At 45.4% G+C, this 16,066-nt stretch overlaps 1 protein-coding gene across 1 annotated transcript in view; it reads right to left on the bottom strand.

The window, feature by feature from the left end:
- The window catches only part of LOC126273269 (cytochrome P450 6k1-like), a 67,891-nt gene that overhangs the window by 43,971 nt on the left and 7,854 nt on the right, over positions 1–16,066 (bottom strand). Inside the window, exon 2 of the mRNA XM_049976813.1 lies at positions 6,945–7,183. Within this exon, the coding sequence (XP_049832770.1) occupies positions 6,945–7,183 (239 nt within the window). The remainder of the gene's footprint in view (positions 1–6,944; positions 7,184–16,066) is intronic.

Below are 16,066 nucleotides of genomic sequence, written 5' to 3'. Positions count from 1 at the left end.
AACAACGTTCAGATTCAACCTCGGATAAGCGTTTTATAGCAACAAGAAATTACTGGGTACGATTTACCCCACCTTACCCTATAGCAATACTTCATAAACCAAACAAAGGCCTGAAAATGAACTGTTTTCAAGAACTGGAAATTATTACTAAAGGAATAAAACTAATGGGACAGAAATTGGTTGATGTGATGTACATGTACAAACAAATGATTATAATTTCAGAATAATTGAATGATTTTCTGTAGAGAAAAAGCTTTAAAACTTGATCAAGTCAGTAACGTGTTGGTGCGCCTCTGAGTCCTGAGCAAGCAGTTATTCGGCTTAGCATTGACTGACAGTGTTGTTGCATGTCTTCCTGAGGGACATCTTACTAAACTCTGTCCAGTTCCCTCTCAAATGGGGAGAGATTCGGTAAGCTTGCTGGCCAAGGTAGGGTTTGTCAATCCCTATGACAAGCAGTATACCCTCTCACTGTGTGCGGGTGGGCATTATCTTGTTGAAATGTAAGCTCAGGAAGGTTCGCAATGGAGGTAAACAAAACGAGGCGTAGAGTCGGCCTGGAATCTCACTGACTGGAGTCGAATTGTCTTCAGTGATGAGTCCCGCTTCGAATTTAGCCCCTATGACCAGCGAACACTTGTATGGAGACGCGCTGGACAATGGTGGGAAAACAACCCTACAGTCGCCCGCCATACGGCTCGACAGGCTGGCGTAATAGTCTGGGGCGCCATTTCTTTCCTTTGGTTATCATCCGCGGCGTCCTTATAGTGTAGCGGTACGTCGTCGATATTGAACGGCTCATTTTGTTGCCCTCCATGGCAAGCCAACCTGGCTTGCATTTCAGCAGTGTAATAACAGGCTGCATCCGACGAAAGTTTCTACTGCTTGTCTTCGTGATTTCCAAACCCTACATTGCCCAGCGAGGTCGACAGATCTTTTAGTGACTGAGAACGTTTAGTGCGTTATGGTCAGGGCTCCCCAATCAGCTCGGGATTTTGACGATATAACTCGCAAATTGGGCACAATTTGGCACGATATCCCTGAGGAGGTCATACAAAAACTCTATCAATCAATGTTAAGTCAAAACTCTGCTTGCATAAGGGCCAGAGGTGGACCAACACGTTGTTGACTTGCTCAGATTGTGAATTTCACTTGAATGAATCATCCAAATATTCTGTAATTTTAATCAATTGTTTGTACACGTACATAACACCAGTCGACTTCCGTCGCATTCGAGTAATTCCTTCGTGGTACGTTATTAATATATCAGTGTAAGGTTTTCGCTAAGTTGTAATGGATAATTCGACGAACGTCTCGACGTTCGCAAGTTCAAAATGGTTCAAATGGCTCATCAGTCCCCTATAACTTTGTATTGATTAAACTATCCATTTCATTCAACAAGTCTTGTAATTATTCTTCACGTTCACTGAGTGTAACGTGTCATCATCGAATCTTATTATTGATGTCATTTCACCCAGAATTTTTAATACCACTTTTGAAACTTTCTGTTATTCCAGCATTGCTTCTTCGCTGTATAGACAGAACAGTAGAAGTGAAAGACTACATCCCCGCTTTACATACTTTTTTCTCCAAGCAATTCGTTCTTGGTCTTCTAGTGTTATTATTATTCCATCGTGGGTATTGTAAGTAGTGTATTTTACCTGTCTTTCCTTATAGCTTATCCCAACATTTCTCAGAACTTCGAACATCTTGCACCATTTTACATTGTCGAAAGCTTTTTCCAGGCCGACAGATTCTATGAAAGTGTTTCAATTTCTCTTCAGCATTGCTTCCATTACCAACCGCAACGTCAGAACCACCTCTCTCGTGGTTTCATCTTTCCCAAAGCCAAACTGCTCTTCATCTAACAGAGTCTCGCTTTTCTTTTCCATTCTTGTGTATACTATTCTAATGAGCAACTAGGATGCATGAGATGTTAAGCTGATTGTGCGATAATTGTCGCCCTTGTCAGCTCTTGCAATCTTGAGAATTGTGTGGATGATGTTTCACCGAAAGTCTGAAGGTATATCGCCAGTCTCAAACATTCTATACACCAACGCGAATACTCGTTTTTTTGCCTCTTCTCCAAATGATTTTAAAAATTCCGTTCGAATATTATTTATTCTCCCTCCCTTATTTGATCTCAAGTCTTCCAAAGCTCACTTAAATTCTGGTTCTAATACTTGGAGCCACTACGTCCTGCCTATCGATTCCTGTTTCTTCTTCGATCACATAATGAGACATGTCCTCCCGCTCAAAGAGGCCTTCAATGTACTCTTTCCATCTATTCGCTCTCTACTCTGCTTTAACAGCAGGGAAGAAACCTCACCGGTAACGACCACAGGAAAGGCCTCGGACATTGGCGCACCAGGTGTATATAATCTGCGGCCTCGAGTTCGGCTCCAATCCGTCACCAGCAATGGAAGGTGAAGCTTCGACAATGCCAGCCATTCGTGTTCACGAAATGTCAGAAAAATTGTCAATGCAGCCGGCCGAACAACCCGAGATAGAAGCCAACTGGCGATAGAGGCTGTGTTACACTGTGTTCCCGTGATATCTCCTGGTGGGTAACAACCTTCCTGTCTGGTGAAATTACTTTCAGAAGTAGCCTGGTAGCCATCGTGGAAGGAAGTCAGTATTGCACTCTGGAAAGATAAGTACATCGTAATGAAAAGTTCTGAAGGATGAATACATTTTCCGACACTAGGACTAGAGCCCATATTATTGCCTTTCAGGTCAGCTCTCTTCCTAACTGGGCTACCTAGACAGTCAGATCTGCTCTCTATCGGTACTTATCTACACGATATCCTGTGTAATGTCGGGAATGTAGGGAACAGTTACTGACAATAAAACTCTAGAGTCCAGGCGTCAAATGAGTCTGGATATCACATCTTGTGGTTGTAGCACTCCCCACCATAGTCAAGCATTCCAAGGTCAGCAACTAAATGCACACACCGTGTGAGAATGAGCGAGAAGCTACTCGATCGAGCAGTAGCATTTTCCGTTACGAAAAATCAACATTTACAGCCATGAGAGCGATGTGCCACCGTATATTGTCCCATACTGAATTCCGAATTCCCATATACAGATGAATGGCACAGTGACTGATCAGCATAGCATAATCCGCATGGCCTGGCTTGGTTGGTAAAGACTTTAGTTCAATTGTTTTTTAACTTGCTTCATTAGCCTTTAGCTTAAACAATAAACCCAGCTCTTACTTATGTAAGATACGTGGGTATTGACAGAAAATTACAGGTTGAATTTGTTAGTATGCTTACACACACACACACACACATACACACGTTGTAGGCAGGACACACTGGTTAGCTATAATTAAAGTGTAGCTACTCACAGATCTTCAAGTGGGTTTTAACTATCGTACGGCTGTAAAACTTGGTAGGTATTCTAATTATGACTGTGGAACCGATATGCGCTGTAAAAAATATCTATTTCGGCCAACAGGTGCAGATCTGGCGTTGTAAAACACCAAGGCGACGTCTCCAATGCTCATTTTGAACAAACTGTGTAAGAGGTTGTTAACATAACATAAATATTATGTTTTCCTCGCTTGTTTGAATTCTTTTACTTACGTCCCATTCCTAATAAATTACACACGGAAACATTTCTATGAGTTTTTTGCATTCACAGTGTCAGATTTACACATGGTGGTCAAAACTGGGACTAAGTTTTTTGCTACGTAAATTTGTTCCACATTCACGCTTTAGAATACTTTCATCTACGTCTAAATCACTGCTCTACAGTTCACATTTATGTACCTTGCAGAAGGTTAATCGAACCACCTTCAAGGTATTTCTCTATCGTTCCACTCTCAAATGGCCCGCGGCGAAAACTAGCACATGATCTTTCTGAGCAACCTCCCATTTCCTTTATTTTATTATGATGATCATCTCTCCGTGTGTAGGTATGTGCCAACAGAATATATTCGCAATCGGAGGGTAAAGCTGGTGACTGAAATTTCATGAGCAGCAACGAAAAATACCTTCGTTTCATTGGTTGCCATCCAAAATCACGTATCATGTTCGTGGTATTCTCTTCCCTATTTCGCGTTACTAAAAAAAGTAGCTCTACTAAACTCTACCAAGTTTCGCTGTCATACGATAATTGCAGCCAACAATGGGACTGTGTGAGTAGCTGCTCTTTGATTATAAACACCCAGTATATACACTCCTGGAAATGGAAAAAAGAACACATTGACACCGGTGTGTCAGACCCACCATACTTGCTCCAGACACTGGGAGAGGGCTGTACAAGCAATGATCATACGCATGGCACAGCGGACACACCAGGAACCGCGGTATTGGCCGTCGAATGGCGCTAGCTGCGCAGCATTTGTGCACCGCCGCCGTCGGTGTCAGCCAGTTTGCCGTGGCATACGGAGCTCCATCGCAGTCTTTAACACTGGTAGCATGCCGCGACAGCGTGGACGTGAACCGTATGTGCAGTTGACGGACTTTGAGCGAGGGCGTATAGTGGACATGCGGGAGGCCGGTTGGACGTACCGCCGAATTGCTCAACACGTGGGGCGTGAGGTCTCCACAGTACATCGATGTTGTCGCCAGTGGTCGGCGGAAGGTGCACGTGCCCGTCGACCTGGGACCGGACCGCAGCGACGCACGGATGCACGCCAAGACCGTAGGACCCTACGCAGTGCCGTAGGGGACCGCACCGCCACTTCCCAGCAAATTAGGGACACTGTTGCTCCTGGGGTATCGGCGAGGACCATTCGCAACCGTCTCCATGAAGCTGGACTACGGCCCCGCACACCGTTAGGCCGTCTTCCGCTCACGCACCAACATCGTGCAGCCCGCCTCCAGTGGTGTCGCGACAGGCGTGAATAGAGGGACGAATGGAGACGTGTCGTCTTCAGCGATGAGAGTCTCTTCTACCTTGGTGCCAATGATGGTCGTATGGGTGTTTGGCGCCGTGCATGTGAGCGCCACAATCAGTACTGCATACGACCGAGGCACACAGGGCCAATACGAGGCATCATGGTGTGGGGAGCGATCTCCTACACTGGCCGTACACCTCTGGTGATCGTAGAGGGGACACTGAATAGTGCACGGTACATCCAAACCGTCATCGAACCCATCGTTCTACCATTCCTAGACCGGCAAGGGAACTTGCTGTTCCAACAGGACAATGCACGTCCGCATGTATCCCGTGCCACCCAACGTGCTCTAGAAGGTGTACGTCAACTACCCTGGCCAGCAAGGTCTTCGGATCTGTCCCCCATTGAGCATGTTTCGGACTGGATGAAGCGTCGTCTCACGCGGTCTGCACGTCCAGCACGAACGCTGATCCAACTGAGGCGCCAGGTGGAAATGGCATGGCAAGCCGTTCCACAGGACTACATCGAGCATCTCTACGATCGTCTCCATGGGAGAATAGCAGCCTGCATTGCTGCGAAAGGTCGATATACACTGTAATAGTGCTGACATTGTGCATGCTCTGTTGCCTGTGTCTATGTGCCTGTGGTTCTGTCAGTGTGATCATGTGATGCATCTGACCCCAGGAATGTGTCAATAAAGTTTCCCCTTCCTGGGACAATGAATTCACGGTGTTCTTATTTCAATTTCCAGGAGTGTAGTTACAGACCAATACCATATAACCTTTCTAAAGTCAAATTTTCTAATACATTTTTGTGCAGTCCATTGTCAGTGATACATAGATGCCGATTCTTGTCGCAACAATTAATCTGTACATTTTACAGAAAAATCTGTGCTCCTTTGTTACCAACAAACCCGTCAGGCAGACAGATAACAAATGACCAAGCTCCTTAAGTTAATATAAAAGAATTGTAATGATACCATGTACTCTCAGACGCACAAAGAAAAGGTGATCTGTGTGCTCTCTTCTCCGCAAGAGCAGAAAGGTGTCTCTACAATGTGCAGCCTGTGATGTTCACAGAAACACCTGTGGTTAAATTTGAGTCTGGCTCTCTGAGAAGATAGGTGCCTAGGCACTTAAGTTGTACGAGATTTCGTAGAGTAGGTGACGCACACCTCAATTGTTACATAATTCTTGCCTTTGTGTCTTGTTGTTTCCTCCCAGTCCTGTGGCTAGTCCTCTATCATGTGCCTCTGTTAAAAATGTTCAGATGTGTGTGAAATCTTATGGGACTTAATTGCTAAGGTCATCAGTCCTTAAGCTTACACACTACTTAACCTAAAATATCCTAAGGACAAACACATACACCCATGCCCGAGGGAGGATTCGAACCTCCGCCGGGACCAGCCGCACAGTCAATGACTGCAGCGCCCCAGACCACTCGGCTAATCCCGCGCGGCTATGCCTGTGTAGAACATATCGGTAAACTGTAGTTGGGAATGCAGCACAGGTGGTATGTCCTATCACCCAACAACCCAATGATTTCCCTTAATCGACAAGCACCTTGGCTGTCGAGATGGTTATTTGGAAAAAGGACACAGGCAATTTCTTTCGCCCATCCTTTTCCTGCCTAAGGTTAAGCATCAGTTCTAATGACCTCGTTCCCCAAGAGACGTTAATTTGTAATCCTCCTTCAAGTAAGATGTAGATGTAGATGTAGAAGTAACATGTGTTATGACCTCAACACTATCTCAAGTAATGATAAAACTTGGTAAACAGCTACCGGCTAATTCGCCAAAACACTATCTGATATTACTAAAACTGGTGTGGAGCTTCAAAGCCTTCTTCACCTCGAAAGACTTCCTTGGACCTTATATTACTGGTATGTTTCTAAGTTATGTGCCATGTTAATATCAACACAGAAATCGTACCCGTACGTCCGTAGAGAATACTTGAAACATCAGTAATACTATAGCAGATTGAGACTAGAATAAAGTGGGCTTCCTTCTAGCACCAAAAATGTGCCCAGATAAACGTTACGTTCAGTGACTAGTGCCCTGTAGGTGCCAAACCGATGATAAACTTAGCTAGCTCACCTGGAACATCGTCTTCATTTTCCCCGACGTGAATGTTGGGGACAGCTTCACGCGCAACCTTCGCCACTTATTGCCACCCAGCAGGAAAAGGTGTTTGGTCAGAGGATCAGCATCATCGAACTTGAACCCCCTGTCCTGGAAGGACCAGAAATCCTTGACGAGGATAGTGCGTATCAGATCGGGATCCAGTATCACCAGACTCGGTCGGTTGAAGATGTAAATCCCGCCGAAACGTTTGCCTAGAAGATATAAGAAAATTAATTTTTCTCAGGTATGTATTTATTATACGATTCATGTATCTTATGAGACATTCATACACATTACAAAAATGTACCACTGTAAAAATTTCAACCAGACCTAGTACACATATTATTTGCTACCTGGAAAGAATCACTGTGGGGGTATGAGCCCCCTACCCAACAAAGGGGTGTGGTGTGGAGGAGAAAAAGGAATGTAGCCCATGACGCGCCAGTACCCTAACTTTACTCATCCACTATTTGAGAATGAGTGCTTTTAGCGAATTACAACACAAATTACACATAATAATTTCAAACGTTTACGAAAATTTTTCTCGTTGACAACCCCCATAAAATGATGAAAGCAAACAAGTTTATCGCTTAAACATAGTCGCTGTTCGTGCAGCAAAACTGCCGCAACAGCAAAGACATTTTAATTTATTACTTCTTTACTAGTAATTGTACAGGTTTCCCGATGCCACTGAATGTACATGCGAAATTATGTCATTTCGCGGGACATCGCTTTATTTGCTCACGAGACCCAGAAATTATTAGATACAGGCTCCCTGGTAGATGCTATTTTCCTAGACTTCCGGAAGGCGTTCGATGCAGTTCCGCACTGTCGCCTGATAAACAAAGTAAGAGCCTACGGAATATCAGACCAGCTGTGTGACTGGATTGCAGAGTTTTTAGCAAACAGAACACAGCATGTTGTTATCAATGGAGAGACGTCTACAGACGTTAAAGTAACCTCTGGCGTGCCACAGGGGAGTGTTATGGGACCATTGCTTTTCACAATATATATAAATGACCTAGTAGATAGTGTCGGAAGTTCCATGCGGCTTCTCGCGGATGATGCTGTAGTATACAGAGAAGTTGCAGCATTAGAAAATTGTAGCGAAATGCAGGAAGATCTGCAGCAGATAGACACTTGGTGTAGGGAGTGGCAACTGACCCTTAACGCAGACAAATGTAATGTATTGCGAATACATAGAAAGAAGGATCCTTTATTGTATGATTATATGATAGCGGAACAAACACTGGTAGCAGTTACTTCTGTTAAATATATGGGAGCATGCGTGCGGAACGATTTGAAATGGAATGATCATATAAAATTAATTGTTGGTAAGGCGGGTACCAGGTTGAGATTCATTGGGAGAGTCCTTAGAAAATGTAGTCCATCAACAAAGGAGGTGGCTTACAAAACACTCGTTCGACCTATACTTGAGTGTTGCTCATCAGTGTGGGATCCGTACCAGATCGGGTTGACAGAAGAGATAGAAAAGATCCAAAGAAGAGCGGCGCGTTTAGTCACAGGGTTATTTGGTAACCGTGATAGCGTTACGGAGATGTTTAGCAAACTCAAGTGGCAGACTCTGCAAGAGAGGCGCTCTGCATCGCGGTGTAGCTTGCTCTCCAGGTTTCGAGAGGGTGCGTTTCTGGATGGGGTATCGAATATACTGCTTCCCCCTACTTATACCTCCCGTGGAGATCACGAATGTAAAATTAGAGAGATTCGAGCGCGCACGGAGGCTTTCAGACAGTCGTTCTTCCCGCGAACCATACGCGAGTTTAACAGAAAAGGGAGGTAATGACAGTGGCACTAAAGTGCCCTCCGCCACACACCGTTGGGTGGCTTGCGGAGTATGAATGTAGGTGTAGATGTAGATGTAGATAGTACAGGAGATATGACATCATAAACACCGAGATGCGTGAAAACTGACACATTGTAATGCGTGTGAGCCTTCCCTTCACGTGTTCAGGCCAAGTATGACGCGCATTTATGTGCTCAAGAATGCTCAGTAGCAGTTAGGCTACATGTACATCTGACAGTTAGGCGTCAGAAAGGAGCATTAATGACAATATCACAGGAGGGAATGTTTTGCAACTTTAGTAGGGACAAGATCCACCTATTAGGGAGTCGGATCTTACAATCTCAGACATACTTCCGTCACAATGTCCGCAAACGTGACGTCAGATCCGCCTAGCAACAGCGATCTGAACGCCCATTGTCTGAAAGTTTGGATGTATATAGGAAACGAGCGAAGTGTCCTTATCGGCTAAGGGAGAAAGGTGGGGTCTTTCTTGTCCTTCAGGAAGACAGGGCGAGTTAGTAGCGAGGCGCCACTCAAAACACACGGTTTTAGATTAGATTAGATTAGATTAGTTTTTCGTCCCATAGATCAGTGATGAGGACATCCTCGTGGATGTGGAACATGTCACTTTTTTATAGCTGAAATAACAATACTAATAGTATGAATATATACAATACATCACTTGTTTCTATTAAAAAATTCGTCCATGGAGTAGAAGGATTTGGCCACTAGTAAGTCTTTCAGGCTCCTTTTAAACCGATCTTTATTTGTAACAAAATTTTTTATGTTTGCCGGCAAATTATTGAAGATGAGTGTTCCTGAGTAGTGGACCTCTTTTTGAACTAAAGTAAGTGCTTTTAAGTCTTTGTGCAGATCTTTTTTTTTTCCTGGTATTGTATGTATGAACTGAGCTGTGTGTTGGAAAAAGAGATATATTATTTAGGACAAATTTCATTAAGGAGTAAATATACTGAGGGGCAGTTCTTTGAAGTGGTTTCTACAAGACGTCCGTGAGTTTACTCCACAAATAATACGTATTACACGCTTTTGGACTCTGAAAACTTTTGTTTGACTTGAAGAGTTACCCCAAAATAATATACCATATGCCATTATGGAATGAAAGTAGGCAAAGTATGCAAGCTTTTTCACTTTTATGTCGCCTATGTGTGCTAACACTCGAATTGTAAATACAGATTTGTTAAGGCGTTTCTGCAGTTCTGTGGTGTGCTCCTCCCAACTGAATTTATTATCAAACTGAATTTATTATCAACCGTAAACAGGAGGTGGCTCCAAAAGAACGGTCGCGAGTAAATTTTCCAGCTGTTAAACATGAGACAAAGTGATGGTTAGTTATAAGTGAACGCCACGTGTCGTGGGCAATGTACACTCCTGGAAATTGAAATAAGAACACCGTGAATTCATTGTCCCAGGAAGGGGAAACTTTATTGACACATTCCTGGGGTCAGATACATCACATGATCACACTGACAGAACCACAGGCACATAGACACAGGCAACAGAGCATGCACAATGTCGGCACTAGTACAGTGTATATCCACCTTTCGCAGCAATGCAGGCTGCTATTCTCCCATGGAGACGATCGTAGAGATGCTGGATGTAGTCCTGTGGAATGGCTTGCCATGCCATTTCCACCTGGCGCCTCAGTTGGACCAGCGTTCGTGCTGGACGTGCAGACCGCGTGAGACGACGCTTCATCCAGTCCCAAACATGCTCAATGGGGGACAGATCCGGAGATCTTGCTGGCCAGGGTAGTTGACATACACCTTCTAGAGCACGTTGGGTGGCAAGGGATACATGCGGACGTGCATTGTCCTGTTGGAACAGCAAGTTCCCTTGCCGGTCTAGGAATGGTAGAACGATGGGTTCGATGACGGTTTGGATGTACCGTGCACTATTCAGTGTCCTCTCGACGATCACCAGAGGTGTACGTTCAGTGTAGGAGATCGCTCCCCACACCATGATGCCGGGTGTTGGCCCTGTGTGCCTCGGTCGTATGCAGTCCTGATTGTGGCGCTCACATGCACGGCGCCAAACACGCATACGACCATCATTGGCACCAAGGCACAAGCGACTCTCATCGCTGAAGACGACACGTCTCCATTCGTCCCTCCATTCACGCCTGTCGCGACACCACTGGAGGCGGGCTGCACGATGTTGGGGTGTGAGCGGAAGACGGCCTAACGGTGTGCGGGACCGTAGCCCAGCTACATGGAGACGGTTGCGAATGGTCCTCGCCGATACCCCAGGAGCAACAGTGTCCCTAATTTGCTGGGAAGTGGCGGTGCGGTCCCCTACGGCACTGCGTAGGATCCTACGGTCTTGGCGTGCATCCGTGCGTCGCTGCCGTTCGGTCCCAGGTCGACGGGCACGTGCACCTTCCGCCGACCACTGGCGACAACATCGATGTACTGTGGAGACCTCACGCCCCATGTGTTGAGCAATTCGGCGGTACGTCCACCCGGCCTCCCGCATGCCCACTATACGCCCTCGCTCAAAGTCCGTCAACTGCTCATATGGTTCACGTCCACGCTGTCGCGGCATGCTACCAGTGTTAAAGACTGCGATGGAGCTCCGTATGCCACGGCAAACTGGCTGACACTGACGGCGGCGGTGCACAAATGCTGCGCAGCTAGCGCCATTCGACGGCCAACACCGCGGTTCCTGGTGGGTCCGCTGCGCCGTGCGTGTGATCATTGCTTGTACAGCCCTCCCGAAGTGTCCGGAGCAAGTATGGTGGGTCTGACACACCGGTGTCAATGTGTTCTTTTTTCCATTTCCAGGAGTGTATATCAAGAGCATGGAAAGTGAGGGAAATTCGGTGAAGTGTGTTTCAAAGCATTCTTTATTAAAACGAGTATAGTACAAATGAGTATAGTACAAAACGTTGTTAACATTTAACAACTGGCGTCCCGACCCACTCCACTTCAGCAGGATCACAACCTACATGGAACCTGGCGCCCGAGCGCTACTACTGTGCAACGAGGGACTACCGCCGGCCACTGTGGCCGAGCGGTTCTAGGCGCTTCAGTCTGCAAACGCGAGACCGCTACGGTCGCAGGTTCGAATCCTGCCGCCGGCATGGATGTGTGTGATGTTCTTAGGTTAGTTAGGTTAAATTAGTTCTAAGTTCTAGGGGACTGATGACAGGTGTTAAGCCCCATAGGGCTCAGAGCCGTTTTCGAGGGACTACAGAAGCAGCAAGACACCAGGTTAGTGATACAGAAACCGAAGAAGTAAGGCAAAGTCGCTTCCTTCTCGCCACAATGCCACAGAGGGTATTGTAACATCTTCCTTGAAGTTTAAATTTCTTCCGTAGTAAATATATTCTCAACACATTTCGCAGACAGTATTCGCATATGCTGCTCAATGCTTCTACAATCAATGTGTGACGTATATGCAGGAGGTGTGACGTCACCATCATTGAGCTGCGTGAAAACTAAACCACAGGGCAAAAGTTGCTAGAGATATAGGTGATCTGTGTGCACAGATTTATATGAAATTTATCAAGCATGTACAAAAATTACGAGACATGTTCATATGTGGGCAAAGCAACAGATCAAAAAGCTCCTCCTAAATCCCTGGATCCATTTCAACCTTACTTTCTGGAAAGAAGTACTAGGAAAATAAGAACGAGCAAACCAGCAAATTTCTGTTGGAGTGACAGTGATATCATGGAGAGAGAGTGGGGTAGGAGGTGATCAATAGACAGAGAAGGGGAAGGAGATGGACACATGTAGGAGGGAGGATGAGATGGACAGAGAGAGGGAGGGGGAAGTGGTGGACAGGTAGAGGAAGCAGAAGGGGGGAAGGAGGAAATGGACACAGAGAGCGAAGAGAAGGAGATGGAGAGAGAAGGGGCAGATGAGTCGATGAACAGAGAGGAAAGACGAGGAGATGGACAGTGAGAGGGGAGAGGAGGAGATGCACAGAGGAGGGAGGGGGCAATAGACAGAGAAGGGGCAAGGAGGAGATGGACTTAGAGGAGGGGAGGAAGAGATAAACAGATGGGACAGAGGCAAATGGACAGAAAGGGGAGGAGTACATTGCCAGAGAAAGGAAAGAGGAGGAGAAGGACATAGGGAGGAGGAAGATGAGATGGACAGACAGAGGGGTGAGAGGGCATAGATAGAGCAAAGAGGATTTAGATAGAGATGGGGGAAGGAGGAAAAGGACACAGAGAGAGGCAAGGAGATTAACAGAAAACTGGAGTAAGTACAAACCCGAGCAGTGCTGGGTACTCAGATAGTTTAAAATATAACAATAAGAAATTAAAATGAAGAGGGAAAGACAACAGCTCTCTTCAGAGAAAACAGTAGGTGGAATAGATTGAAACTAACATTTGGTGTTAACTCCGAAAAAACGGGCGATATTTAAATTTCCTGACCTCACTGAGAGCCACCAGGGATATCTGACTTCCGGTATAGGTACGTTTTAGGTTACTAATGCTACAATATTAATTAGCCATATGTGTCGTAGATCACATTTCTTAGACGCAATTCTTCTAACTGGTTTGATGCGACCCGCCCTGAATTCCTCTCCTGCACCAACCTCTTTATCTCGTGGTAGCACTTGAACCTCATGTCCTTAACTATTTGTTGGAAGCATTAGAATCTCTACCTTCTTCGAGAGTTCTTGCTCTCTACAGCTCCCTCTAGTTGATTTCTTTTAGTGCTCACGTGAGTAACATGGCACTTTTCTTTATTCAGGGTCAATTGCCACTTTTCGCACCATACGGATATCTTATCTATATCATTTTGCAAGTCGTTTTGATCATCTGATGACTTTACAAGACGGCAAATCACAGCATCATCTGCAAACAATGTAAGACGGCTACTCAGATTGTCTTGGGGAACGCCGGATATTGCTTCTGTTTCACTCGATGACTTTCCGTCTATTACTACGAACTGTGACCTTTCAGACAGGAAATCACGAATTCAGTCACACAACTGAGGCGATACTCCGCAGGCACGCAGTTTCATTAGAAGACGCTTGTGAGGAACGGTGTCGAAAGCCTTCTGGAAATCTAAAAATATGGAATCAATTTTACATACCCTGCCGTTAGCACTTATTACTTCACGAGTATAAAGAGCCAGTTGTGTTTCACAAGAACGATGTTTTCTGAATCCGTGCTGACTATATGTCAATAAATTGTTTTCTTCGAGTTACTTCATAATGTTCGAATACAGTATATGTTCTAAAACCCTACTGCAAATCGACGTTGGTGATACAGGCCAGTAATTCAGCAGATTACTCGTACTTCCCTTTTTGGGTATTGGTGTGACTTGAGCAATTTTCCAGTCTTTAGGTACGTATCTTTCTGTGAGCGAGTGGTTGCATATAATTGCTAAATATGGAGCTATTTTATCAGCATACTCTGAGAGGAACCTGACTGGTATTCAATCTGGAACGGTGGCCTTGCCTTTATAAAGTGATTTAAGCTGCTTTGTTACACCGAGGATACCTACTTCTATGTTTCTCATCTTGGCAGTTGTTCTGAGAATATTGTGTTATGCCTGATGGAAGAAGGCGAGGTGAACTTCTCAGAATTCGATTGCAGTAAGATCGTAAGCTGTTGAGAATAAGGCCTATCATTCCTCAGTATTTCTACTCGCATTGCTTGGTGTCCCACGACTGTTGTGCCATCATAAAATCGATAGGTCAGGAGGGGCATACTCAACGAATTTCAAGGTCTCAATGTCCCCACACGACTAGTGCCCGAAAGGGCAGATATTGTTCACTTGGTTGAGCATGATCGTTGTCATGCCACGTTCCGTGTGACAGGAAATGGACGTGTTTTCAGCAAGACAAGCATGTACACAGAATGTGTAACGGAGTCTAGAGGCACGACGGATTGTTAGCACGGTGATAATTGTTGCAGCTTCTGCTGATGTGGCGACAGAGAGAGTAGCGCAGACACTGCTGCGACCTGGACACTGGCGTGGCACCACGTTGTCGTTTCAGAGGAGACCTGGTTCCGCATACAGTATCAAGATGGATGTATCCATGTGTGATGGTACCAAAGAGAACGGACATTGCCGAGTTACATTCGTCGTATGGCCCCAGTACTTGCCGTGACGGCACGGGCTGCATTGAATGTGCCTGTGTCGTATCTTCGAGGTCTTCACGCTGTTATCTTTCAGTAAGACAAAGCAAGAGCACATGTTGCCTGCGCTATTTCGAACTGCCTCGATAGACAGATTGTCTGACTTATGCCCTGGCTAGTGCGTTCTCTTCATGTTTAACCCACTGAAAACATCTGGTCTTGGGTTACCAAGAGACCAGCACCACACTACAACTGTTAATAAACTCAGTCACCGAAGCTCCACAGAACGAAATATCCTTAAGTGACATCTACCCTCAGTTGAACTCGAAGCAGAGTTGGGGTAAGGACTTTGTTGCTGCCAGAAATGGAAGATTTGTGTATTAGTTTTGCCAACACATATACCCCAAATTACTAACGAATTTAATCATATATTTTCTCTACCATACCGTATATACAGGGTGAAAAGTATTTCAACCGACAAACTCTGGGAGGTTGTAGGGGACATCAAAACAAATATTTTTCCCTAATGCTATTTTTCCTATGAGGAGTATTTCAGCCGGTAGAGGAAGATTTCTCTGGCGGCAGATTAATTAAAGCAACAAACACTTTTACATTTTTTATGACCAAGAGACAACAACTAGGTAGCAGATACGGCCAAATTAAACAGTCTCCAACAACACCGACCCACACATTAACGAAGAACCGCACATGATGAGCGCTAGTAACTGTGGCATGTGGATTATCCTCACTCCAAACATGCGAATTGTGCATGTTGAAGACTCCATCACGCCCATCATCGGTAAACAACACAGAGGATGGAAATGTAGGATGCATATCACACTGTTCCAGGTACCACTGCGAAAACTGTGCTCTGGGTGGGTAATCGACTGGTTCCAGGTTATGGACACGCTGTAAGTGAAATATACGTAACAATTGCTTTAGAAGGACTGTCCTTACATTCGTCTGATTCGTCCCCATGTGACGTGCAGTTGCACGAGTGCTGATTTTAGGATGCCACTCCACATGCTGCAAGACAGCCTCCTCAAATTGCAACGTTCTTACCGTGCGATGGCGTCCCTGTCCAGGTAATCTGTTCAATGACCTGGTTTCACGCAGAAGTTGGTACACAGCAGCAAAGGTCTTATGATGCGGGATACAGCGATTAGGATATTGTTGTTGATAAACCCGCTGTACAGCTCGTCTGTTGTGGTGCTCTGTGTAGTACGC

The sequence above is a fragment of the Schistocerca gregaria genome, chromosome 5 (genome assembly GCF_023897955.1).
Source record: "Schistocerca gregaria isolate iqSchGreg1 chromosome 5, iqSchGreg1.2, whole genome shotgun sequence".
Lineage (NCBI taxonomy): Eukaryota > Metazoa > Arthropoda > Insecta > Orthoptera > Acrididae > Schistocerca > Schistocerca gregaria.
The sequence above is the reverse complement of the archived record's forward strand: the minus strand, read 5'-3'. Positions and strand labels throughout refer to the sequence as shown.